Source organism: Lissotriton helveticus, chromosome 7 (genome assembly GCF_964261635.1).
Source record: "Lissotriton helveticus chromosome 7, aLisHel1.1, whole genome shotgun sequence".
Taxonomy (NCBI): Eukaryota; Metazoa; Chordata; class Amphibia; order Caudata; family Salamandridae; genus Lissotriton; species Lissotriton helveticus.
In genome coordinates, this window is record NC_136068.1 from 801416327 (window position 1) to 801442059 (window position 25733).

The window sequence follows — 25733 nt, forward strand, 5'->3', positions numbered from 1 at the left end:
GAAGAGGCGTGTTCGGAGGATTTGGTGGCAGACAGTGTCGAAGGCTGCGGAGAGATCCAGGAGGATGAGTGCGACCGTCTCGCCCTTGTCAACTCTGGTTCTGATATCGTCAGTGCAGGCAATTGAGGGCGGTCTCAGTGCTGTGGTTCTTGCGGAATCAAACTCGGAGGTGTCGAGTGCGTTGTTTTCCTCGAGGAAGTGAGACAGGCGGGCGATCACTAGCTTCTCAGTGACCTTGGCGGGGAAAGGGAGTAGAGAAATGGGGCGGTAGTTTGTGATGTCATCCGGGTCTGCTTTGGGTTTTTTGAGGAGTGCGGTTACTTTGGCATGTTTCCAGGAGTCCGGGCAGGTGGCAGTGTCGAAGGAGCTGTTGATAACGGAACGGAGCTGGGGAGCAATGATTGGACTGGCCCTGTTGAAAACGTGATGGGGCAGGGGACCGTGGGGGCTCCTCCGCTAAGGCAGAGGAGTGTCGCTCCACTGCTTTTTGCAGAGTAAAAAAAGGAAAAATAAAATGATGATAACTCAAGGTTATTATCATTTTACTGTTCACCGCAGTGACGTCTTTGTGGGGCGGGCCTGCTCTCAGAGCAGGCAGAAGAGTGGTTTGCACTCCCTGTGTGAGCATGAGTGATTAGCCGGCCCTCTTCGGCTGCCCAAAACAGTCATGCGGACATACCGTGTTATCCACAGTTATTACAACCGGTGTGGAGAGCATGCCCACCTCCCCAGCCCCGGCTCAAACAATGCATGGAAGTACTTTGATTGGCTGCAGGGAGCCTGAGAATCCTGGTGCTTCCTGCATCCTGTCTCTCCCAAAAAGCCAGGAAGAGGACGTAGGAGAGGTGGCGGCCAGACCAGCTGGCTGGCTGGGAGGTAAGTGATTTTGTTTTAACCCATCTCTCCCCCACCCCGCCCCACTGCTGTTTCCAGGTAGCAGCTATGGCTGCTTGTTTGTTCCTATTTCTGCGTGGATGCCATTATAGCAAACAACTTATATTAAGAGGAATTTTTGATGTTTTCCCAACTACAGTTCTCCTGAACTACACTATTTTTTCTACCAGGAGACTTTCATGTTAATTGTAAACAAGCACTGGCAAAACCAATAGGTCTCACCTATGCAAGATCTATTTGGGTTACCAATATGATTTAGTCATGCTGTACACCAGCGTGGCTGCTTTCAGCATTGCTAAAAGTTAGTGGGTAAAGGAGAGTGAGTTGAGTATCATAAAGTGCAGTAGAGTGGAGTGTTATGGAGAGGCGTAGAGAGTCATGAACTGGAGTTAAGTGGTGCAGAGTAGAGTTGCGTGGCAATGATTTCATTTGATTTGAATGGATATTTGTAGTGCGCAACTTTGCCCGAAGGCCTCAAGGCGCAGATGATGGAAAATAGCCAGGTACTTATATAGGGAGTATAAGAGCCTAAGAGTAGGCTTCAGTGAAGAGCAAGGTTTTAAGGCCCTTTCGGAAGAGGACAAGAGATTCTTGGTTCCTGAGTTCCAAGGGGAGCTCGTTCTAAAGTCTAGGGGCGAGGGAGGAGAACGCCTTGCCTCCCCATCTCGCTTTAGCAACTCGAGGGACGGTTAGCAAATTCTGGCTGGCAGAGCGCAAGGCCCTACCAGGGGCGTAGGTTGACACTAGGGACCTGATGCCCTCAGCACCAGCACCATTAAAAGCCCGGTAGGTAATAGTCAGGATTTTAAATTTTATCCTGGCATACACGGGGAGCCAGTGAATATTTTCCTGATCAGGGTTCGTGAAGAACGTCTGGGGGCATTGACGAGAAACCTCGCTGCAGCGTTCTGGATGACTTGCAGGCGATGGATTAGTTTGTTGCTCATGCCAAGATATAAGGTATTGCAGTAGTCCAGGAGCGAGGATAGGAGGGCAACAGAAACAACTTTCCGGACATCAGGGGAGAGGTAGTGGGTAAGCTTTCTTAACACCCTTAGGACCCCGCAGCAGGTTGAGACCGTTCTGTTAACTTGCTTGTCAAAGGCAAGTGAGGTGTCAAATATGACTCCCAGATTACGGGTGACGGGAGAAGGCTGGGGGCATGTTCCCAGTGTCTGTGGCCACCAGTCGGCTGACCAAACCTCCTTGTTTCCACCAAAGACAAGGATCTCAGTCTTTTCCCCGTTTAACTTGAGGAAGTACAAGGCCATCCAACCTGCCACAGCTTCCATGCAGTTTCTAAAGTTTAGGGCCGTGGTCTCGACGGATTGCGCAGAGAGACCATGATCTGGGTGTCATCGGCGTACGAGAGCACTTCCAGTCCAAAAGTCCTGATAAGCCTAGCAAGTGGGGCCATATAAACGTTGAAGAGCGTAGGGCTCAAAGAAGAGCCCTGCGGGACCCCACACTGCAGAGGCTTGGCGGTGGAAAGGAAGTCACCCAATTTGACCCTTTGCACCCGATGGTTAAGGAAAGAAGTGGGGAGGCTGAGAGCCAGACCCTCCACCCCGTCTCCCTGAGACGGGAGGCCAAGATGGTAGGGGACAGGGTGTCAAATGCGGCTGTAAGGTCGAGCAGGATCAGAAGAGTAGTCTGACCTCTGTCGACCTTAGCGCGGATGTTATTGACCACCACTGTGAGGGCTGACTCAGTGCTGTGCGCCTTTCGAAAGCCATGCTGAGAGGGGTCAAGCCGGCAGGTCTAATCAAGAAAGGCGCTAAGATGAAAATTCAGATGACCCTCCAGCATCTTGGCTGAAGCAGGAAGAAGGGAAAGGGGACGAAAGTTCTTCAGGGTCCCAGGATCCAGGGAGGCCTTTTTCAGGAGGGGCTTAACGATGGCAGTCTTCCAGGATGCGGGAAATAATCAGCTGGAGATAGCCTTATTCATAACTTCCAGCAAGGGGGGAAGTAAGGTAGCCCTGCAGTTTTTTAGGATTTTGAGCGGGCAGGGGTCGAGGGGAGATCCTGAATTGATCGAGTCCAGGAGCTTGTCGAGGACCTCAGTCGTAAGAAGAGGAAAACTGGGGTAGGTTTCATTGGGGACTGGGATATGCTCTAGACTGGGAAGAGGAACTTGGGTGAGATTATGAGTCTGGAGTGCTGTGTAAATGTCCAATATTTTAGTGTGGAAAAAGGTGGAAATCTGATCACAGAGTTCTTGCGAGGGAACAATGGGATCAGGATGTTGGACGAGAGATAAGGTATCTACAACTTTGAAAAGGTCTCCAGGGGAAGTGAAGGAGGAGGTTAGATTGGAAAAGTAAGTTTGCTTTTCGGCTAACACCGCCGCTTTATAACTCTTAAGGAGATTTTTATGCTTGGTCCGTCCATCAGCATCAGGCTGGGCTCTCCAGAGCCTTTCTTGCCTCCTACACTCCTGTCTCTGCAATCTAAGGGAATCTGAGTACCAGGGCGCTGACGGGCGTTTCCTGGCACAGTAGTGGGACTTAAGCGGGGCGAGAGTGTCCACAGCCCTAGAGATAGTGCTTGCGAGCTCGCGGGCAGTGGTATCAATGTCCTGAGAAGGGGGAGTCTTGAAGTTGGCGATGAGAGGGCCAAGGGATTCGTTAGACAGGCCCCTGTAGCTCCTCTTCAGGACCCAACAGTTTGTATCCGTGGGAGGGGTGGAAAGAAAGCCTGACGCGAATTCCAGGGGGACTGCATTATGATCCGACCAGGAGAGGGGCAAAGGGGAGCCAATCTCTAGCCTGGGGTCGTTCGTAAACACCCCATCTAAGATGTGGCCGGCAGAATGGGTAGGAAATAGCACTTTTTGGGAAAGGCTGAGAGAGAACATTAAGTCCACAAGGGACAGTGCATCAGCCGAGTTGAAATTTTCTAAGTGAAAATTGAAGTCTCCAAGAATAGTCAGGGAGGGCCTATTAATAAACGGTTCAATTACTTCGAGTAAATCGCCGGCGAACGAAGAGTTAGAGCCCGGAGGTCTGTAGATAAGGATACCTGCAAAGTTTTCCAATGGGGAGGTGCTGAGGGAGAAGAAAAGGGCCTGAAAAGGTTTCTGGGAAGAAGGAAGGGACTCCATGTGACAGGTGAAGGAATTTTTATATATAATGCCTATTCCACCCCCTCTACGACCCTCTCTATCCTGTCTCACCATGGAATAACCATCAGGGAGGGCGTTAATCAGGTCGGGCCTGCTGAGTCTGAGCCCCACGTTTCGGTGACAAAGACCCAGGTAGGTTTTCTTTCAGATACAAAGTCTCTGAAAGCAAAGTTGTTTTTGGCCAGGGAACGGGCATTAATGAGAATGCCTACTTCTTTCAGGGGAAGGGGGAGGTCCTGTGCCCCAGATATCCTGGATGGATTTGCAGCATAACCAGGGTTTAGCGGACTAGGTTCGTTCGGACAGCTACAATTTAAGCCATGGCGCAGTTGCTCAGGAAATAGTTTGTGATGGCACACTTGCCGGGAAGGTCTGAGTGATTTGAGGGTGCTAAGTGAGTACCTAAGGTTTTCAGGAGGAGGGATAAGAGTCTGAGCAGCGCCCCTGACCCCTGACGCCTCCATAGCGCTGACGGGCGCAGACGGTGAGGACTCTGGCATGACTCCGGCGTGAGTCCGGCCCGTCCGCAATGCGCGGCCGCTGCACGGAGAAGACAGTCGTCCCCTTTTATGTCCGACTAGAGCGCGTCCGAGCACTGGAATACCCCCAATATGGCCGCCAAACCAAGTTCGCCTCCCCGGGGCCGAGCTCTCAGCGTCAATGCTCAGCTGAGAGCGGCCCGGGCAGCGACTGCTAGGGGAAGGTCCTTAGGCAGGTAAGAATAATAGTTACGATCTAGTAGTAATGCTCCACACACAATGCACAAATAAAAAATGCTTTTCAAATCAAGCCGAGTAAGAAGCTTTTTGACTCAAGATGAGCAAAGAATAAAACAGTGTTAAAAACAGGCAAGAGTGCGTAGAGAACCTCCCGGCTTATCGCCTCAGGAGGGGGAAGGTACAACAAGCTAAGACGAGCGCAGGGTCATGGGACCCCTTTTATGTCCGACTAGAGCGTGTCCGAGCGCTGGAATACCCCCAATATGGCCGCCAAACCAAGTTCGCCTCCCGGGGCCGAGCTCTCAGCGTCAATGCTCAGCTGAGAGCGGCCCGGGCAGCGACTGGTAGGTGAAGGTCCTTAGGCAGGTAAGAATAATAGTTACGATCTCGTAGTAATGCTCCACACACAATGCACAATTAAAAAATGCTTTTCAAATCAAGCCGAGTCAGAAGCTTTTTGAGTCAAGATGAGCAAAGAATAAAACAGTGTTAAAAACAGGCAAGAGTGCGTAGAGAACCTCCCGGCTTATCGCCTCAAGAGGGGGAAGGTACAACAAGCTAAGACGAGCGCAGGGTCATGGGACCCCTTTTATGTCCAACTAGAGCGCGTCCGAGCGCTGGAATACCCCCAATATGGCCACCAAACCAAGTTCGCCTCCCCGGGGCCGAGCTCTCAGCGTCAATGCTCAGCTGAGAGCGGCCCGGGCAGCGACTGGTAGGGGAAGGTCCTTAGGCAGGTAAGAATAATAGTTACGATCTCGTAGTAATGCTCCACACACAATGGACAATTAAAAAATGCTTTTCAAATCAAGCCGAGTAAGAAGCTTTTTGAGTCAAGATGGGCAAAGAATAAATAGTGTTAAAAACAGGCAAGAGTGCGTAGAGAATCTCCCGGCTTATCGCCTCAGGAGGGGGAAGGTACAACAAGCTAAGACGAGCTCAGGGTCATGGGACCCCTTTTATGTCCAACTAGAGCGCGTCCGAGCGCTGGAATACCCCCAATATGGCCACCAAACCAAGTTCGCCTCCCCGGGGCCGAGCTCTCAGCGTCAATGCTCAGCTGAGAGCGGCCCGGGCAGCGACTGGTAGGGGAAGGTCCTTAGGCAGGTATGAATAATAGTTATGATCTCGTAGTAATGCTCCACACACAATGCACAATTAAAAAATGCTTTTCAAATCAAGCTGAGTAAGAAGCTTTTTGAGTCAAGCTGAGCAAAGAATAAAACAGTGTTAAAAACAGGCAAGTGTGCGTAGAGAACCTCCCGGCTTATCGCCTCAGGAGGGGGAAGGTACAACAAGCTAAAGCAATGGAGCAGAGTGGAATGAAGTGGAGTGTCATGGAGTGGCACAGTGTGGAGTGGAGTGGTTTTAGAGATGTGGAATGTGTAAAGTGAAGTAGAGTTGAGTGGCGTAGAGTGGAGTAGAGTGTCAGAGTCAGAGCAGACTGGAGTGCAAAAGAGTGCAGTGGCTTAGAGTGTTGTGGAGTGGTGTAGAGCAGACTGGAGTGGTGTAGAAGTTGTTGTTGCAGTAGAGTGCTGTACGTTAGAGTGACATAGAGGGGAGTAACTTGTTGTAGAGTGTAGTGGCATAGAATGGAGCAGCATAGGAAAGTGGAATGGCATACAGTCGAGCAGAGCATTGCAGAGTTGAGTGTCATAGTGTGGAGTGGTGTTGTATAGTGTGGAGTGGTGTTGTATAGAGTGGAGTGGTGTAGGGTGGGGCAGTCAAGTCAAGTAGAGTAGAGTAGACTATCATGGAATAGATTGGAATAAAGTGGCAGGGGGTGACATAAAGGGAGTTGCATAGAGTGTCGTAGAGTGGAGTAGTGTCTCGGAGTGGCACAGTTTGGAGTAGAGTGTTGCAAAGTGGAGTGGAGTAGAGTGTAGTTGAATGTCATAGATTGCACTAGAGTTCTATGAAGCAGAGCACCATAGAGTAAAGAATTGTGGAGTGGAGTGTCGTAGAGCAGAGTAGAGTTGACTGGAGTGAAGTGGCATAAAATATAGTGTTGCAGAGTAGATTGTCATAGAATGCTTTGGCATAGAATGTATTGGTTTTGAGTAAAGTGGCATAGAGTGCATTGATGTAAAGTGCAGTGGCATAGAGTGCAGTGACGTAGCATGTGGTGGCGTACCGTCCAGCAGCGTAGAGTGCAGCGAAGTGGAGTGGAGTGGCACAGGGTAGATTGCAGTGGGGTAGAGAGGAGTGCTGTAGCGAGGAATGGTGCAGAGTGGAATAGAGTAGCATAGAGTGCAGTTGTGTAGAGTAAATTGTTTCAGAGAAGAGTGATGTGGCGTAGATTGCAGAAGTCTAGAGTAGAGTGTTGTAGAGTGAAGTGTTATTGAGTGCAATGGCGCAGAGTAGATTAGAGTGGACTGGTGTACAGTGCTGTGGCAAAGAGTGGAGTGGTGCATAGCAGAGTAGTGCAGGGTAGAGTACATTAGCATAGGGTAGATTTGTGTGGAGTAGAGAGGCGTTAAGTGAACTGGCACAGAGTGGAGTAGTGCGGAGTAGAGTGTAATGACAGAGCCTGGCGAGGCGTGAAGTGAAATAATGTGGAGTGGTGCATACTAGGGTACAGTGGCATGGAGTGCTACAGAGTAGGCGTGGAGTAAGGCAAAATGGAGTATGCATGGTGTGGTAGCTCACGGCCATTACAGGCAACCCATCTTCAATTGAAATGGCCATTACATTTGCACAGACATACGTTTTACTGATTAAAGAATACAGCGCATAAGCGAAAATGTGTGGAAATGTTATCACCAAGTGAATTGATTTGTTTTGATCTTATTAAAATATTTTTTTCCTTCACACTTTAGAATTACCAAAAATGTGCTTCATTTGTGTTTTCTGAAATACATGCACAGTTCATTTACAGATATTTTTATTTTGCTTTGCTATGCACAAAAATAACATTGTGCAGCAAATATGTATATATTTTTAATATTATGGTGAATTAATGTTATATATATTCATTTTAAATGTATAACAAAGAGACAAATGCTACGGCACTAGTAAATTAATTTGAAATTAAATCTTAAATTCATTTAAATATATGAAGTAAAATTCCAATTATTTTTCAGATTTTTAATTTAAAAATAAATCGACCTATAAAGTATTTTGTTTGGTAGTATGCATTCATTATTATTACAATTGATTTATTGGAATAATAAAAAGTAGCTTCATTAATAATAAAATTAATGGTACATTACTTTATAAATTCAAAAAAGGTTGTTAAAATAGTTTATAATTATATAATACATTTTTAGGTCGAGGACCGTTGCACTGCGTAATGTTTCTTAGAGGGGGCTTGGAACCCTCCCCTCTTCTCCATTGGCTGGCTTCCTAAACGGAGGCCAGCCATTGGAGGAGAGGGGCATCACTCCCTTTAAGCCCCGTCTTTTTCGGATTTGGGGGCGTGTTTTTTAGGTTCTTTCTATCTGTGACGTCATCCGTCACTCATGCAAAAACACAACCCCAAATCGGAAAATTTTTGAGCTTTGCGGCAGCCATTTTTGTTGTTGTTGTTGTTGGCAGGAACAGCCCCGCTGCCACTCCAGGTAAATCACTTGTCCCTTCCTCCTACCACGGGTCTTCCCTCTTTCTTTTAACCTATCCCACGTTTCTCCTTTCTCTTCTGCACCATTTCCATTACCATGACAACTTTCCCCTCCGCTCACTCTCGTCTTTGTTTCCCGCCCTCACCACAGGACCCTCACCACGGACGGTGAACTCCTCTCCGCCAAACACAAGGTGAGTTATTTAATCAGGAGCCCAGCGCCCCGCGCCACCACCTGATGCTGCAGCGCGAGGCAGAGGAGGCTCGCGCTCGTCCTCCGCTCGCGCTCGCCTCTCGCGCTGCACAAGAGACATGCTTCTCGTTCCAGCGGCTTGGAGGGAACGGGAGCAGAGCCACGGAGCAGGCATCAGCGCTTCGTGGCATCTAATTGGACTGCCAGGCCGCATCGCTGTAGGAGAAGCAGGGGAGACATTAAAAGATTATTGCTTTCATTTGTCCAGCTCTCCATAATAAGGCAAGAGCTGAATCGAAGAGTCAATCATCCGGGGTTCAAGGGCAGCATTTTCACTTAGACGCTTTGCCGCCCTTTTATACCAAGAATGTATTTTCTTCCAGGGCCGACTTTTGGAAATGGGTGAGCTGGGCCCAGGGTGCCCATATTTAGAGGGGGTGCACGTTTGGCTGACCTTCTAAGCTGCCTTGAATGATCCCTTCATTCCGGGTCGCTGGTTCAGTTCATTACCTCTCGGGTGTCTATACAATCGTATTTTCTTTACTTCCCTTAGCCTCCCTTCAGGTGATGAGACAATGGCAAATGTGTGTTCGCAGGCCGCTCTCTGCTCGGAGATATTCAGCGGCATTTGTGCCTTTCAGCCACTCCTAGCTTTCAGCCCAAAGCACTCTGCATGTTGGGACATGTAGTTCCACAGGTGTACTGCAAATAGTAGCGCTACCACCCCCAGAATGCTGTTGCCTGCCTAAGAGTGAATTGGTGATTCCCTTGTGGGTAGAAGCACAAGGGTAGAAGCATTTTGTGAGAATTAAAATCTCTTCGAACAGCACAGGGTGCCGTGCTCCAGGTTGTCTATAATTGGGCACACAGAGTTTGTTTCTCCCTTGCTTCGTTCCTACGGTAAATCGCTCTGATACCTGCGGGTCTAGCCAGCGCTATACACGGGTGAATGCCAATGTCGAGGAGCCCCCTCGCTGTGCTTGCTCCCCTGCCCCCTGGCTGTGCTTGCTCCCCTGCCCCCGGGCTGTGCTTGCTCCTCTGCCCCCTGGCTGTGCTTGCTTCCCTGCCCCCTGGCTGTGCTTGCTTCCCTGCCCCCTGGCTGTGCTTGCTTCCCTGCCCCCTGGCTGTGCTGGCTTCCCTGCCCCCTGGCTGTGCTTGCTTTCCTGCCCCCTGGCTGTGCTTGCTTCCCTGCCCCCTGGCTGTGCTTGCTTCCCTGCACCCTGGCTGTGCTTGCTCCCCTGGCTGTGCTTGCTCCCCTTCCCCCCCTCACTGTGCTTGCTTCCTTGCCCCCTCGCTGTGCTTGCTTCCCTGCCCCCTCACTGTGCTTGCTCCCCTTTCCCCTGGATGTGCTTGCTCCCCTGCCCCCTGGCTGTGCTTGCTCCCCTGCCCCCTCGCTGTACTTGCTTCCCTGCACCCTCGCTGTGCTTGCTTCCCTGCACCCTCGCTGTGCTTGCTTCCCTGCAACCTCGCTGTGCTTGCTTCCCTGCCCCCTTGCTGTGTTTGCTCCCCTTGCTGTGCTTGCTCCCCTGCCCCCTGGCTGTGCTTGCTCCCCTGCCCCCTGGCTGTGCTTGCTCCCCTGCCCCCTCGCTGTGCTTGCTTCCCTGCCCCCTCGATTTGCTTGCTCTCCTGTGTGTGTATGTAGCTCTGGGTGTGTGTGTGGCTCTGTGTGTGTGTGTGTGGCTCTGGATGTGTGTGTGGATCTGGGTGTGTGTGTGGCTCTGGGTGTGTGTGTGGGGCTCTCTGTGTATGTGTGTGGGGCTCTGTGTGTGTGTGTGTGGGGGGGGGGGTGCTCTGTGTGTGTGTGGGGGCTGTATGTGTGTGTGGGGGGGGCTCTGTGTGTGTGTGGGGGGCTCTGTGTGTGTGGGGGGCTCTGTGTGTGTGGGGGGCTCTGTGTGTGTGTGTGGGTCTCTATGTGTGTCTCTGTGTGTGTGTGTGTGTGTCTGTGTGTGTGTGTGTGTGTGTCTCTGTGTGTGTGTGTGTGTGTGTGTGTGTGGGTGTGTGTGTGTGTGTGTGTGTGTGTGCGTGTGTGTGTGTCTCTGTGTGTGTGTGTGTGTGTGTGTGGGTGTGTGCGTGTGTGTGTGTCTCTGTGTGTGTGTGTGTCTCTATGTGTGTGAGTGGCTCTGTATGTGTGTGTGGGTGGCTTTGTGTGTGTGGCTCTGTGTGGGTGTAAATGCAATAGGTCATGCATTTGCGAGCAATTAACCTATTGGCATTGTAAATGACAATGCCATTTATTTAACGATTAAGCTATTGGCAATGTAAATGACAATGCCATTTATTTATGATTTTAAAAAAAATGTCATGAGCAATGCCAATAGCTCTACCTTTAATAATGCCGAGACCATTGCATTGTAAATGCTTGTTTATTTATATAGTTCTTAACATGAAATCATATTTATTTATATGTTAAATAATTTGCTAATATTTCCTATGGGCTTTTAATTTAAATCTCTGGCTACATTTTTTTCAGTGGCAGGATTTTGCAGCATCAGTGGTTAGTCATGTGTGGTGCTGGACTGACTACTGTTTCTTTTTTGTCAGTAAAAAACGTACATTCATAAATTTGGCTCCATCTCCTTTTTCAGGGCATGGAGACATAAACGTCAACGCTTTTGAGTACACTCAGAGTTTGTACATAGCCAAATGCAGTACAGTTACTCAAACTTGTTTCAGTAACCTAAATGTGTAAATTACTCACAATTATGAGTTACATTTGTGAAGAGCACTGATAGACTGGGCTTATGCTCCACCCACAGGAATATTACTCTCACCTCATTGTATTGGTGCATCATTCCACCTCCTATTGAGTGCCTAGACTGGAATGCTTGAGATATTATTTTACATCTCAAAAGCACACTGAAACATTGCATATTAAATCCTATATCTCGTGCATGCATCATATACAGGAAAAAATCTATTTTTTGTTCATTGCTGCATGCTTTTTTAAGTTTTAGTCAGCACTCGTGTGCTTGTATTTCCCTGTCTGTCTTGTCAATTGTTCTTTCACCCCTGTGTCTTTCCTATTGACTTTGCTTATATGTTTATTTCCTGTAATTCTGGGTTAAAATTGGTAATACCTGCATCTATAGACAGTCTCAATGCTGTTTTCATGCATAAGCACATTAGACCCAAACCTATTAGCTGTGTCGAAACTTGTTTAGCATGTTGTAGATAGAGGTCCTTGCAAATGTGAATCTCCACTGTGGTGTCCTGCACCAGTAGTCCAGGATATAACAAAAAATCCAACTTTAAGCTGGACACCCTCCTACATTCAACTACAATGCCATTCATTGTAGTCTTGGAGAATAGGGCATCCTACATTAGGAGGCGAACCATATTGTATGTGGAAGGTACTTGCAGGGTCAGATTCGAAATTCAGGAGCAGGCAAAAGTATTTGGAAATGTCTACGTCTGGGGAAGACAACTGTGTTTCTAGGTGGTTGGCAGCGCAGGTAGAAACTGCACCTTGGAAATAGGAGACATTTATGAAATGGTCAGCCTTGGAGAGAGCAAGTGTGAAAAATATGCAAATCAGACAACTAATGTCAGGAAAAAATATGACAGAGACTCTTTCAAATGAAAAAATTATTTCGAAGCATCTTTTGATAGGCTCAATTAAGTATGATTGTATAGCTGATCTGAGTCAATTAAAAAAAAAGATTCTTTTTAGCATGAATCATTTAAGACTAGTCTCGTGCATTTGCGTCATTATCAAGAGTTACTCAAAACGTCAAATTTTAATGGGCACTAACCGTCAAATTGTCACATATTCTGTTAGCATGGCCTATATTGTTATATGTGAAGCATGATTATTTTCTGTTAACCTTCTACACGTGAGGATTTTGTAGAGGACAAATCAGAGAGCTCACCTAGCGTTTTGGTTGGAAAGAAATGTGCACTCCTCCCTGTTGCTGGTGAATAAAATGAGGCAGCATGAGGCCCCTTTTTAGGGGCCAGTCCTTGGCAGGCTACACCTCAGCAGTGACTGGCCTCTGAACACAAACACCTCCACTCCTCCCCCAACATACCTTAATCATCCACAGTTTGGCTCCATCAGGCTGGTGCCAAGATGATTGATAGGTGTGGAGCTGATAGGGTGTTCAATAAAATGATTGTGATATGTTACAAATGGTAAGAACTACTTTAAATGGAATCACTAGAGTCAAGGTTCCTCTGTACAGAACCCTCATGCAGAGAGATCCATGAGTCCTCTGAATAATGGTGCCCTGGGCCTGGGCCCAGATCGCCCATGCCAAAAGCTGACCCTGAGTCAGTTTCTGAACGAAATTACTTCAATGTGTCCTCAAATTGGTTGATTATGAAAAACTATACATAGTAAAGTAAAGTGATGTGCAGTGGCTCACACAGTTTGTTCAAGTGGCAAAACTGGGGCTATGCCCAGGTTTCCTAATTGTGAATTGTGCAATTCAGCCTCTGTAAGGCTACATCCTTCTCTCTTCTGTTCAGCTTTAAAGGTCAAGCACAATTCCAGAACATCTCTTTCTGAAATCCGGCTGCCAGTGATTCATTTGGTCAGGTGATTGCAGGTGGTGCCCAACCCCAACACTTATTTTTTTGGTCTCGTCAGCAATAGTGTATTCACTAAAGTATGAGCTCTCACTTGCGAGAGATATTTTTTTTACAAGGGGCTAGAACCCACCCACCGCTTGCCAATTGTTGGCTTCATTGTCACTCTGATTTGCCGCCTTGCAATTGACCAGCATGTGCGAGCTTCACTTCTTATTCTTTCATCTGGAGCATGAACCAAGTTCTCATTGCTTCATCCTGGCTAGGGCCTTCCGCTGCTCAAGCTGTGCTTGAGGCACTATTTTTCTTTTTTTGTTCTATTCGTGCCCTTGTGTTGCTCTTCTGTGCTAACCCCTTGTCTCTGTTGCGCCTTCCCTCCCATATTCAGTTGTCCGTTTTCGTTCTCCCCTGTCACTCCATCCTCCTGTTGTCCGCGTTGCCTCATTACTCCCAGCCCCCATCCTCCTGTTGTCCATCTTGCTTCTTTCCTCACCTCCCACCTTTCTGTTGCGACCCCCCACCCGCCCTCAGGGTGGGGGGGAAGCGCTATGACAGGACCAGCGCTGGTCGTGTCATAGCCCTTTTTTCACCCACCCTGTTGCCCATTTCCAACCACCCTCCCTTTGTCCTTTTGCCCCCTGATCCTTCTCCACCCTCTGTGCCGTTGTCTGAGTTGCCACCCCCACCTGCCCTTAGGGGGCAGGGGGAAAATGACACGGCTAGCTCAGAGCCGCATCATAGCGTTTTCCCTCTGACATTTAGCCACAATGCACAGCAGCCACACTACTGTGCAACATGCAGTGGTCGAAGTGGGGAAAAAAAAGTTGGGGAACTGTGGGCGGAGAATCAGAGGGCGGGAATAACCTGAGGATTGGATCAGTGGGCGGAGTTAGAGGTGTGGCCAGGATGCGCAAAACATCCCAATCTTTAGTATTTGTGTGGCATTTCAATGACCAGTTACAGTTTATTATGTTATGTAATTCAACCAATGGGTACACATGATTATTTAAAGATTAATATGAGCTATTGACATTAGAAACATATTCCACTTTGTACATTTATTTTAATCATAGAATGTCCCAAAAATGCTTAAAAGCGGAAGCACGAGCCATTTGTTTCCGAGTCATGGAGTTTCTGTCGTCAGCAATATACACAGAGACAATTAATTTTACATGTGCAAATGACTGTATAGGAAATGTTACATAAGACAAAGGACTACAAGGTGTAGGAGTCACATGATAACCATACTAGTAGACAGTATAGTTTAATAGTGATTGGCCTGGAGAAACACAAACTCAGAATTTAAAACTTAATACCATGATTGGGGGTTCTCTTTAAAAATCATTATTGATTTGTATCAAAAATAACACTTTTTGCAACATTAGGATAATCAAAGGCTTAGGGAAAAAACCATAACGCTCTAGTTTATACCTTTCAGTTTGTATGCAGCACTTAGATGAAAGTTAATAGCTCACTGTTCTTTGTTAGGATTTTAATTTATAAACTGCATGTAGCAAAAGGATCTCACTGACAAAAGCAGTAACCCACTAACCTATTTACAATATGTGCACTTTGTGATGGGCCTGGTACATTTTCTTTGCAGCAGGCACATTAACCCTCTGCGCTATCTTTCCATTAGTCAAAACTTCCACTAGACAAATCTCCGATCTCGCTCTAGGAAGAAGTTTATTCATCAGAGTTATCATGCCATTTTTATTATTGCCGAAAATAGCTGGCGGCCAGGAAGGAGTCAGCAAGTGCTTTTAAAACCATAATATAGGACACCCCCACTCAGAGTCATCACCCGTTGCGGTCACACCAGTCGCACCGCCCTAGAGCCAGCTCTTCTCAGGGGTCCTGTGACCTCAGTGACAGAGTCACTGTTGCTCTAGGGTCTGCTACTTCGTAGGCCTGCCAGCAAGACTGGAGGTGAACTTTAGTATGGATTGTGGTGGGCAAGCCTTCAAGGTGAACCCACATTTGCCACTGCTAGGGTCCACCTGCTGGTGCTAACACACCAGGGCTTTTCTGGTGCCTTCTAAGGTCTGGCATGGGAATGTGCTCCCTCGTGAGAGTGGTCTGATGGACAGTTCATGAAGGCTGAACCTGGTTCTTCGGTTCTAAATTTAGCAGCTCTGCCCCCAGTGCTACATCTGCTCCCTCACTGAACACCATACTGCCCCACTGAGAGAAACTCATACTGCCTTCAGCTACAATCCAATTTGACCTGCTATAAATAACTGGATGCGACTCAATTCAAATTACACACTAGGCAAGAGCAATATGCTGCCTAAAAGAAAAGGTAACAACATCCTGGAAAAAGCAAACACTCATAAGGAATGAAAGATTTAATAAAGCATGTAAAATGTAAGCAGGAACATGGTGAACTTAACGCTTTTACAGTCATTATTCAGAAATCAACAAATTTTTTTGCCTGAAAAGTTAAAGACATAACTACAGGGCCCAAAAAGGACCCATTTCAATGTCCACTGCTTATATGCTTACAAAACGTAAGCAGTATGGTTTCAAAAGACCACATTTGTGAACACAAAGCCGCCGTACACATTTCGTTTTCCAATCCAGCCATCAACCAGGTATTGCAGTACCTCCAGGCAGGGCCGGTCCTAGGATTTTCGGGGCCCTGGGCAAAAGGGAATGTGGGAGGCCCCTGAAATCTACATAAGTGACACCTTCTGATCTCAGGGAAGCTGCTTTGTGCAGACTCCACTTGGGCCACAGCTCCTCTTCTCAGCCACTCCAAGCAGCTCTTGTACCGCCCATTTCGAACTGAAGGTGTGAGAATTGCTTGGGGGCTGAGTTAAACCTGTGTGGGCTAAAGTGCTGACAATGGGCGCCCTGCCGAGTCTCTGAACTGGCTGCCTGAGAGGTGTACCCTCCCCTAGGCCTTCCCACACCATCCCTTAGAGGCCCCAGGAGGGGGCCCTCCCATGAGCCCGTTTGTGAAGCATTTCTTTCACTCTGACCGTCAGACATACACGAGGACTAGTAGGGTGTTAATTGACATTATGTGGGGCCCCATCCTGGCAGGCAGAGTGCCAGGCCCTGGGCAGCTGCCCACACTGCCCAAGCCTAGCGCCGGCCCTGCCTCCAGGTAGGAAGTACTGGAAGTAAACAATGATGTTCAAAGACAAGAAAACAAAAGTAGTGCTTTACTGGCAAACTCTGTAAAGTGGCGCTAATGTGTTGGGGTTTGAAAAAAACGTATCTGGCTACTTTAAAAACACTCCATCTTGCTGTATTTAATTATTTTTCAGAGTTTGAACATTTTATTTCAGAGGCTGCATTTTGGAATAGAAAAATGTCAAAACGGCATTTCCAGCAAAAGTGGTTTTCTTTTTTGCATCCATTTCACAGGGGTACAAATGGACGCCAGGAAGAGACGGTGAGAACCATTTCTTGATTCATGATTTTCGGAAAAGTGAGAAGGAGTTAGACAGAACGAGAGAGAATAGGAGTAAGAAAGAGGGGGCAGCTGCCAGTGGCAGAAGCGGACCCATCCTTGTCTTATCTGGGCAGGAAGTAAGAGATAGAGACCTTTTCCTTCTCTGCTCCCCGCCCGTCCACAAACAGAATATTTCTGACTTCCGGGGGACGCATGTTCATAATAAAAAAGTAGGGGAGCGGAATCTACAGAATTAAAGAAGTAGGGGCACGCCGTGCCCTGCCGTTCCCACCCACTTCGACCACTGGCATCATGGCATAATGGCATTGGCAAAGCCAACAGCTCTTGAAAAATGGAGACCTGTTGGCTTTTCAATGCTTGTTGCTCGTCATATTTGGACCCAGAAAAAAGAGAACGAAAAACCATAAGAGAGAAAGAAGGAGGACGACAAAGACTTTAAAGCAATGCCAAAGGGAGAAACCAGGGGCGAAAAAGAAGTGCAGGTATGAGTTTGTGGGAACAGGGAGTGCCCGGTGATGGATTAAAAGAAGCCTGAGGGTGGAATCAAGACCACAAAGCATTGGTATTCAACACACACAGCGACCTCCTGCAGGGCCGAGCTACTGAGCGAAAGTTTGGACCAACCTGCACTTACTATTTTACAAATTAAGCACTGCGGTGCTGCACATCACATGGGTGTCCTTTAAGTGCAACCCTTGGGGCTCCAAGACCAGTTGTTTTGTTGATTATTTAATCGTGGGTAAATGAGAAGTTATGCCTTAATATCATTGCCTGGCCTCAACACTTCAGTGCCCACCCACTCCCTAGTCGGAGGGGACGCGGTTTAAACCCCTTCGCCCCCCCCCACCGCTTTCTACGCTCAGTCTCTAGAGCGCACGAGGAGGCGAGTTGTGTTTTAAGAGCCATGGGACGTATGCAATTATCACAGAGATGGCAAAGAACTACTTTATAACGCAGATTTTCCACGAGTCGATCTACCTTTCTTCCGCGCTGGCCGGGACACGGCGTGTAATGATATGCGCACTTTAATGACTGTGAATTAATCCCTCTGAATGTCAAAAAGGTGACACAACAGGGAGTGTCCGTGCGTGTAAATGTAAACAGATCTCAGCATGGGCGGCCCTCCTCCTTATGCTTCACTGCCTCCACTCTGTAGTCACCAGGAGACACGACGCCCTTTCAAATGAGTTCATTCACCTCAACAATGTGCAAATTAAAATATAAAGAACAACTTGGCACGTCACAGTCAGCGAATTTCCCAATTCACCAGTGCGATCAAACGTGCACAATGCCCGATACTGCACTGCGTATCAACTTGAATTATAATTAAACAACGTCGTTATTTGCGTGATCCTGTGTGCCTTGAGGCAGGTTAACTTGCACATCACCCTGTCTGAGAGCCAAGTTATGAGAACACGGTTGTGGGAACGGCTTCTCCTGTTCCAAATGCGCTACTATTGCTGTATTCGAAACGGAATCCTGTGTAACTACGCGCTCTCACATATTGGCACAAGCCCCTGAGTATGTTACGTGCCAGTACTACCACCAGGCGCTATTTAGGATTCCTTTTCTGGAAACCGAGACGCGTAGGAAATTCACATTTCGCTTCCAAGTATCTGGTTCCACATTGAGATATAAAGCGTCACTGCTTCTCGCGGGCATGCGTTTCATTCACTCGCTAGTTTAAACAGAGCAACTTGTGTGTGATACGTGCCATACCTGTGTGGAGCAATACCACAGAAAATGGGGGAGTGCAAACGTAAACAGATCTCCCACAAACAATATAAGGCCAGGTTCACTCTTTGAGTCAAAAATGGTTCTTACCTTCACTGTATCCAGCGGGTGTCCGACCACAACCCCAGCAGCGCCTAGAGAGTTGGAGCAAATATCGTGAAATCATTATATGATAAGAGACTTCTAGGAAATTGGAATTCAGCACATAAACCACTTGTCAGAGCACTGTGGCATGTTGCGGTGCAAGCTACTAGCGGACCCAGTAGGGGAGCACGGTAGCAGGCGTCTATTATATATATGAATATATATATCTGAGGCAGGGTGTTTACATACCCTTCCAGTATCACTTACCGCCAATCCACCCAGCTACAAAGTCGTCCAACTGGAAACTGTTCATTTTTTGGAGCTGCAAACAATCTTGTCATCTGTTTTGTTTTGAAGGGTCCCCGTCTAGGCTGGCGTTTCTAAAAGGCTGTCTTGGTTTGTTTTCCTTCGGTTTATAAACAAAATAAAAGTAGAACTACCTCCATGCTTCTTATGCTGCCTCTTAAATAGGGTCTAGCTGCTGGGGCTTCTGCTTTCAGCCTCTACCCTCTTCTAAATAGTGCCTCTTAGAGCGTGTCATACGGGCTCGCTCCCTCTGACAGCATTCCTTGCATCTCTTAAAGGGGCAGAGACAGCTCGCGTCTTGCAACCCGATTCGTTCCGCGGACGGAACTCTAGCGGGGCTAAATAACTCCCTAGTGCCAGTTCAATTTCACAGTTGCGTCACATCATTCATAGAAAGACTTGTCTTGGAAAACAAATGCGTCATATCATTCACAGAAAGACATGTTTTGGAGAGAAAAATGAACCATTTCTAAAAGTTTACCAACTGCTTTGCTTGTGGCATGCCCAGTTAAGTTTCGACGGAAACAGAGTGAGTACGTGTGAACTGAGCTTACGAACGCGCGCTAGTGATCGTATTCTCGACTCTCGAGCCATTTATTTATTTATGTTTGCGGCTTTATGAAGCGTGAGCATTGCCAAAGGCGTTAACATGCTTTACAAAGAAGATAAATAAATTATAATGAGTGATAATAGATGAGCGATAAGGAGGTGTCGAAAATGAATCTAAGGCAATAATCAGTTTTACGTTTAAAAGTAGTTAAATATATGGGTGCAGATTTCATTGAAGCTTAAATGAACTGTTGGTTCTAATCGCAATTCACATATCAACAAAACAATAAATGGTAGATGGCGATAACAAGATGACAATTTTAGGGAAATTAAGCATTTTAATGTTATCTCTTCAATTAAGCCACTTCGTCTAATTCATGACATTGCCGATTTAGGTCAGTTTTTTTTCTCCCCCAAAAGATGTTTCACAAATCAGCAGCGAGTTGTTGGGGGTACAAAGGAAATCTTCACACTCTTTTTATAAACGTTACTTTTGTGCTAGAAATGCCTGGATTTGACAGAAACCTTCCATGGTTTCGTGTAGTGCAGTGTTTCCCAAACTGTGGTCCGCGGACCCCCAGGGGTCCCTGACACATTCCCAGGGGGTCCGCAGGCAGCAGTTTTAAAAGCACTGCAAAGTATCTTGTTTAATTAGCAGTTTTCAAAGAACAATAAAGGTGTCAAGATAACAACAGTGATTCATTTTCCTGCTGGAGAAACATGAGAGTTTTGTCCAGTGGCAGCTGTGACTGAACTAATGTAGCACAGAGGGTTAATATGCCTACTACAAAGATAGTGTACCATGCATTTTAAAAAACAGTATTTGATATGCATCGGTCAGTGGGTTACTGCTTTTGTCAGAGAGATTCTTGTGTAACAGTGCAGGTCATAAGTGACAATCGTAATCTAGCACAGTGACCAAAAAACTGTCATCAAACAGCTGCTTGCAAACTGCAAGGTACAAGTTAGTGACATGTTTCTTCTCAGTCTTTTAGTATCCTGATGCTTCTAAAAAAGATTTATTTGGGTGGAAAAACATTTTTATTGTTAAAGTCAATGCTAACCACTGTATTATGTTCTGAATCCTGAGTTTGTGCTCCTCCAGACCAGCCTCCTTGGCTTAACAACACACTCCACTACTTCAGAAATGCAGGGCTGCACCATATTTACAAGAATATGGTGCAGCCCTGCGTTTCCCCTGCGCTGGCAGTATACTTAACAGGGGAAGATTGTTTATGTACAGGAAGGACCCCCTTCCTGCACATAAACCATCTTGAAATGTCATTTTGTCACTTCTTTGTGTGCTGCTTAATGCAGCACAAATGGAAGTTAAAAAATGTCATATTTAAAAAAAATTGTTGATATGCAGGAAGGGTCGCCTTCCAGTACATAAACAATCCAAGGCGATTTGCAAAAACGAGGAGAAATGAAGCATTTCTCCTTGTTTCGCCAAGTTAAGACCAGGTTTTTTCAAGCATTGTGTGAAAGGGGGTCTTAATTACAAGGAACCGCTAAGCCACGTTAACGTGGCTTAACGTTGCCTTGTAAATAAGGCAAAGCCCCTATCGCCACGGGAACGTCTCAAAAAGTGATGTTCCCATGGTGATAGGGACTTGTACCTATGCCCCTAAAATCATTAGTAATTCGAGTATTTGTTTTGTGTGCACATGTGTGTTAATTTTTTTCCAAATTACTGTTTTAATGGTTGAAATTTAAATCCTACAAAACGTCTGGGGGTCCCCGGCTTCCAGTGGTGACTCAATGGGGGTCCCCAGGAGTCAAAAGTTTGGGAACCACTGGTGTAGTGTGTGCTGTAGTGTTATATTATGTTGTTATATATTTATACAGCGGGTTCACCAATTCCTTGGCGTCTTGGCGCTCTGTTCAAACCCCAGTCTGCAGCCGTGATTCATCCATCACAGTTTCTGCATTGCAGATTTTGTTGCTGGCCACATTGCTGTAGGTAGATGATTTGGAAGCTGTCAGCTATTCTCACAGAGGGGGTCTTGAAGGGTGGTTGTCTCTTGTCGCCTTCCAACCTAAGCTGTCTGTAGTGGGTTATATCTCTGTGGTGGTGGCTGGTAGTGGGGGTTCACGCCCCCCGCGTTTCGGATATGACAGTGTTATCACATAAACTCAATGGGCCCTTTGCCCTTCCAAAATAGTGTCAGAGCCTTTCTAGTGCAATGGTTCTGAATTTCCTGATTTTCATCTGAGGTTCGCTGTTTCGGCTTTAGGTTACATTGAAGCACGCCGCTCTTGGTTCGTGTTATCCTCTCCTTGAGCTCAGAACAAGTCTGCCCCTATTTTGCACTGTTTCTCCAAGTCTGCCTGGTCCCTGCTTCCCTGCACCCCAGACAAACAGAACAGGAACGTAGACAGATGGACACCCAGAGACAGGGCTGCATCCACCCAGCGACAGCCTAGTGGAGCACGGCAGAGCCAGGGCCGGCCTTTCCTCAGACCGCACCCCGGGCTAAACTACATTTGGCGCCCTTCCCGATGCTCCCCCGTCGCCCTTGCCCTCTCTAACCCCTCCCACTGGCCAATCTGGTCTGTGGGGGCTGTTATGCGCACTTTTCTCGTCCTGGCCGAATACCTCATCCTGCCTATTAACACCCATTTGCACATTGTCGCCTAACCTCAGTCACCCATTCACTTCTTAACTGGAGGGGAGAGTCCATGGGAGGTGTGTGGGAGGAGGGGGGGGGGGGGCGAGGGAGAAAGGTAGTCAGAGGCGCTCATAAAAACAAGATTTTACAAACAGTCTGCACTCCGGAGGCATACTTGCACCCCTCTAACTGTAGGCGCCACGCGCCAGGGCCCAGCTCGCCCATGCCTAAAGCCAGCCTTGGGCATCGCTCAGCCGTTGTCACCAGGCGAGAGGCAAACCTGCTGTCTGAGATTGGCATGGCTAGCTTTACAATGTGCAGATACCAACCCACAAGGCAAGGAACTGATGTGTCTGCCGTTAGGGGTGATTGTATTGTTAAAGGACATACAGGCCTGTCACTCACTCTTCAGCACCAGGGCACGCCTGTGTTGCCAGAGCGCCAGCCCTGATTGTAGGGTGCTGGCGTGATTGCTCCAAGCGTAGGTTGTGCAGACTTGTCAAGGGTGATGAAATGAGTCTTCATATTTCAATTTATTTTGCTTTGTCATCGCACACCTTCAAGCATTGGCGGAAGGGCAGGCAAACTATATGTACTTTTAATTATAGGTGAAGAGGATCAGGATTGTTACAAGGAACTCAGTACACGTCACGGCAAATGCTGTAAATAACATCAAATCACTCAACAGGTAAATCCACAAGGCAAAGGGGTTCGATGAGCACGCGAGGCCAGAATGGCGCAGAAAATCTGATTGATCGAATAGATAACAAGGGACGCTGGTGGTAGCTTACAATGTGACAAGTGCTGCAAAGTCAATTATTTTCAGTGTATCAATCTTACACTAATCCATATTTGTGCCACCAAAATAAAATGCCATTTTAGTAAAACTTAACGTAACATAAATTAAAACTACGTTTAATTATATTGAAGCAGTCAGCAACATATGGTAGTGATCATGTAATGTCATCTACTACTGCCCCATAGAGGCGTTTTCTAATTGGACGTCTCAGGAGTGGAACTAGCGGGGTTTTTGTTCCTCACCAGGTGTGAGGACTTGTGCGGGGAGGGGGGAGGGGTTCCTGCCAGCTCAGTAGTGCTCTGCAAGGTTGTCAGGTACACACGTCTTGCAGGAACATGATCACTTTTGCTTGTCGTTCAGAAGTAGAATCAGTCTTCACCTTATCCCTCACTCCCTCATAATATAGCAGTGGAATCTGTCCTCCTGAATTTGCAGGAGGGGCATGTGAGGGGTCCCGCTTCCAAAGTTTGGCAACACCGTAGTTGCAATGACACAGATCAGCATGCATGATGCACCAATTCTTTAACTAAAGTTTCTGGAAGGATGATTTCCACAGTGAACAGTTAATCTTCTTTCGATGTAGTGTCGCTGACAGTCTTTTAAAGAAACATAACCCCTTCCACTGCTTTCAAGATCGCTTTGGATTGTGGATCAAGTTCACACACGAGGAGAGAGAAGTGAAAGATGACTGAAGTCCCACCTGCAAAGTCAAACATCCGTGTTTTTAATTAGCTCACGTTTTTGCTCTGAGCATAAGGCGCCACTTAGGTTGTGCAACCAGCAACTTATATCACACTATTTGTGATTACCATATTTCATCTGATTGCATGACGTGTAGTCTGAAGTTCAGTGTTATCACCAGTCAAGCTCAACTCAGTGTCCGCCATGATGGTTGATTTAGAGAGAAGTTGTGGTAAATGAAAGTTTTTTTTTCCTCTCCAGAATTTGCATTCAAAAGTCTGCAACAATGTCCTTGTTTGTGTATTGTTACAGATTTCTGCACCATCAATTAGTAGTCCTATTCGTGCTGTAACCACTCTGTTTAAGTGATCAGCCTAGTGTGTGCCACGGGTTTTGGTGACTTTCATATGCTATGGTCAACACCTTATTTTGCTGGACTTTTCTTGAGTGTTGTGTTCCCAGAACATTTATGTGTTCTTTAGAGTTAGGCCGGGCTTTGTTTTCACTTTAATAGCATAGGCAAGCCAAATGAGGACATTTTGACATTCTTGACATTATGCAGTATTTCATATTTTGACTGTTCACCTAAACAATGTAAATGCAAGCTGAGAATGATCATAATGACAGGTTGTCTTGAGAGCAGATGTACAAAAACAAAACGAAGGACCCAGTTTCTTGCTGTGTGGAGTTAATGGTTTCTTTGTGCCTTCACTTTGGGGAAAAGATAAAGTTTTAAGTAAAACCCTCACCCACCAGGGTTACGCCTTGGTGGCATGCTTCATCATTGGGATGATCCAACGCTTGGAGATCAATACATTTGCAATGAGCAAGGCCCAAGTACATTACCCAATAAAGTCCATTCACGCTGGCTTCAGTGTATATGCAAAGTTTGCACCTAATTTATCAATCTCCAACTGAACCTGCCTTTATCATAAAAAAATAATGTGGCAATGACATCTTTTTATAGTTGAATAGTTATAGGCAATAATCTATGAACTCACTCTAAATAAAGACGGACTCAATAGGTATATTCACTATGTTTGTCGAAAAATGTGAAATAAATGCTCAAGTACCAATACACAATACAAATCATGAAATATCACTGAGTAAATTATTAGCAAAGAGAATGACAAAAATCACATCATATGCATTGAAAGAGTGGAAAGGTGTAGAGAGAAAAGGTTCAGAGACAAAATACATTTGCAAATGATTATGCAAATTCAGGTTTCTATCTTTACTAACCCAGTAGGAACAGGAAAACTACCCTCTGGCCACGAGAGCAGCAAGGCCCCTCAAGAAGATTTGTAAGGGCAAAGTCTAAGTCAGGTATCAAGAAACATAAAGAAACAGGTAGGCCTCTACAGCAAACCGACGACAGCGATGATCTCCCAAGGATCTGCCTAAACGCCTTCAGCACACCCCTTCCATCGGGCACCTCAATTATACCCTAAAACACAAATGTCCAACCCAAATTTTTTTCGAATGAAAAAAAATGTTACATTTGATTGGTTAAGGAAGGGGGTGTAGTCACACCACACTCGACATGTCTATCTCACCCAATGTTCTATTGTTTTGTTTTTTCCAACTTCATGACTACATCATCCCAGGAAATACAAGTATACTAATATCAGGCTTCAGCTTCCTTCTCTCCGCTAATGTTTCCAGTTCTGTTACTTCTTGTGCCACTCGTGCGGTACCAGAGGAAACGTTCATCACTTGGTGATTGTTTTTTGTCAATAAACAAGAAAAGAGAGGTCAGATCAATCTCTGGTCAATCTTTCAGAGACTTCTAAAGACCACACATAAAGGAGTCAAAAGTAAGGTTAACACACCCGTTTTGGGTGGTGAAGAAAGCCCTCACACACCGACCTAGTCAGTGTCATGCTTCATCATCGGGCCCCACCAAAGAGGCCGAGTGCCTCTTTGGTGTGCTACGACGCCAGAAAGACTGCGGAGCTGGTTGTGTGGGGAGGGCGTGCTCTAAATTACAGTGAAATAGTTAAAAGTGCCTTAGAAAGGGTATCAAAAACAAACTTTAATGAGTGATCCCTAAGGCGCAAAGAGTATTAAGTGTCTGGATTTAGTTGCCAAGGTTCAGGGTTGGTTAAATACAGAATATACTCAAATTAATATTATAGTCAACATTTTTCTGCCATAAGGGTGGTTGTTAAATACCAAGGCATTCGTCAGGACTAAACCCCGGCGGTATGGGCTCTCTAATCACCCACCCTAACCTGGGGACGTGAAAGTGAAAATTAAAAAAGTGAAAAAAGTGCTTAAAAAAGGAGGAAGAGTGGGTTACTCATTCCAAAAATACTCCTTAGCTTATGGAGTGTTACAGCACCTGTAAAATAAAGGACACAGACAAACAGAAGACAAACATAAACATTATAAATATGAGCCTTTCTGAATTATCATAGTGCTCCATGATATGTGGCTTTCAGTGGTGTTCCCAAAGTAAACAATGATTTTAAAGCACCATCCAGATAGCCCCTAGAGGAAGATAGCGAATAACTCTGGGAAGTG

The 25733-nt window shown here is 46.5% G+C and overlaps 1 protein-coding gene across 2 annotated transcripts in view; it reads right to left on the reverse strand.

Moving 5' to 3' along the window:
• SLC25A48 (solute carrier family 25 member 48) overlaps window positions 1-18784 on the reverse strand; it is a 388984-nt gene extending 370200 nt beyond the window's left edge. The window contains exons 1-2 of one of the 2 annotated variants that reach the window (XR_013598678.1): window positions 18528-18784; window positions 18267-18310 (exon numbers count right to left, since the gene is read on the reverse strand). Coding sequence is in view for 1 of the 2 variants with exons in the window: in XM_078653233.1 (XP_078509359.1) it covers window positions 18267-18310; window positions 18528-18573 (90 nt within the window). In the remaining variant the exon portion in view is untranslated. The remainder of the gene's footprint in view (window positions 1-18266; window positions 18311-18527) is intronic. The other variant, XM_078653233.1, reaches the window with a different exon arrangement.
• Window positions 18785-25733: the final 6949 nt, after the last annotated feature.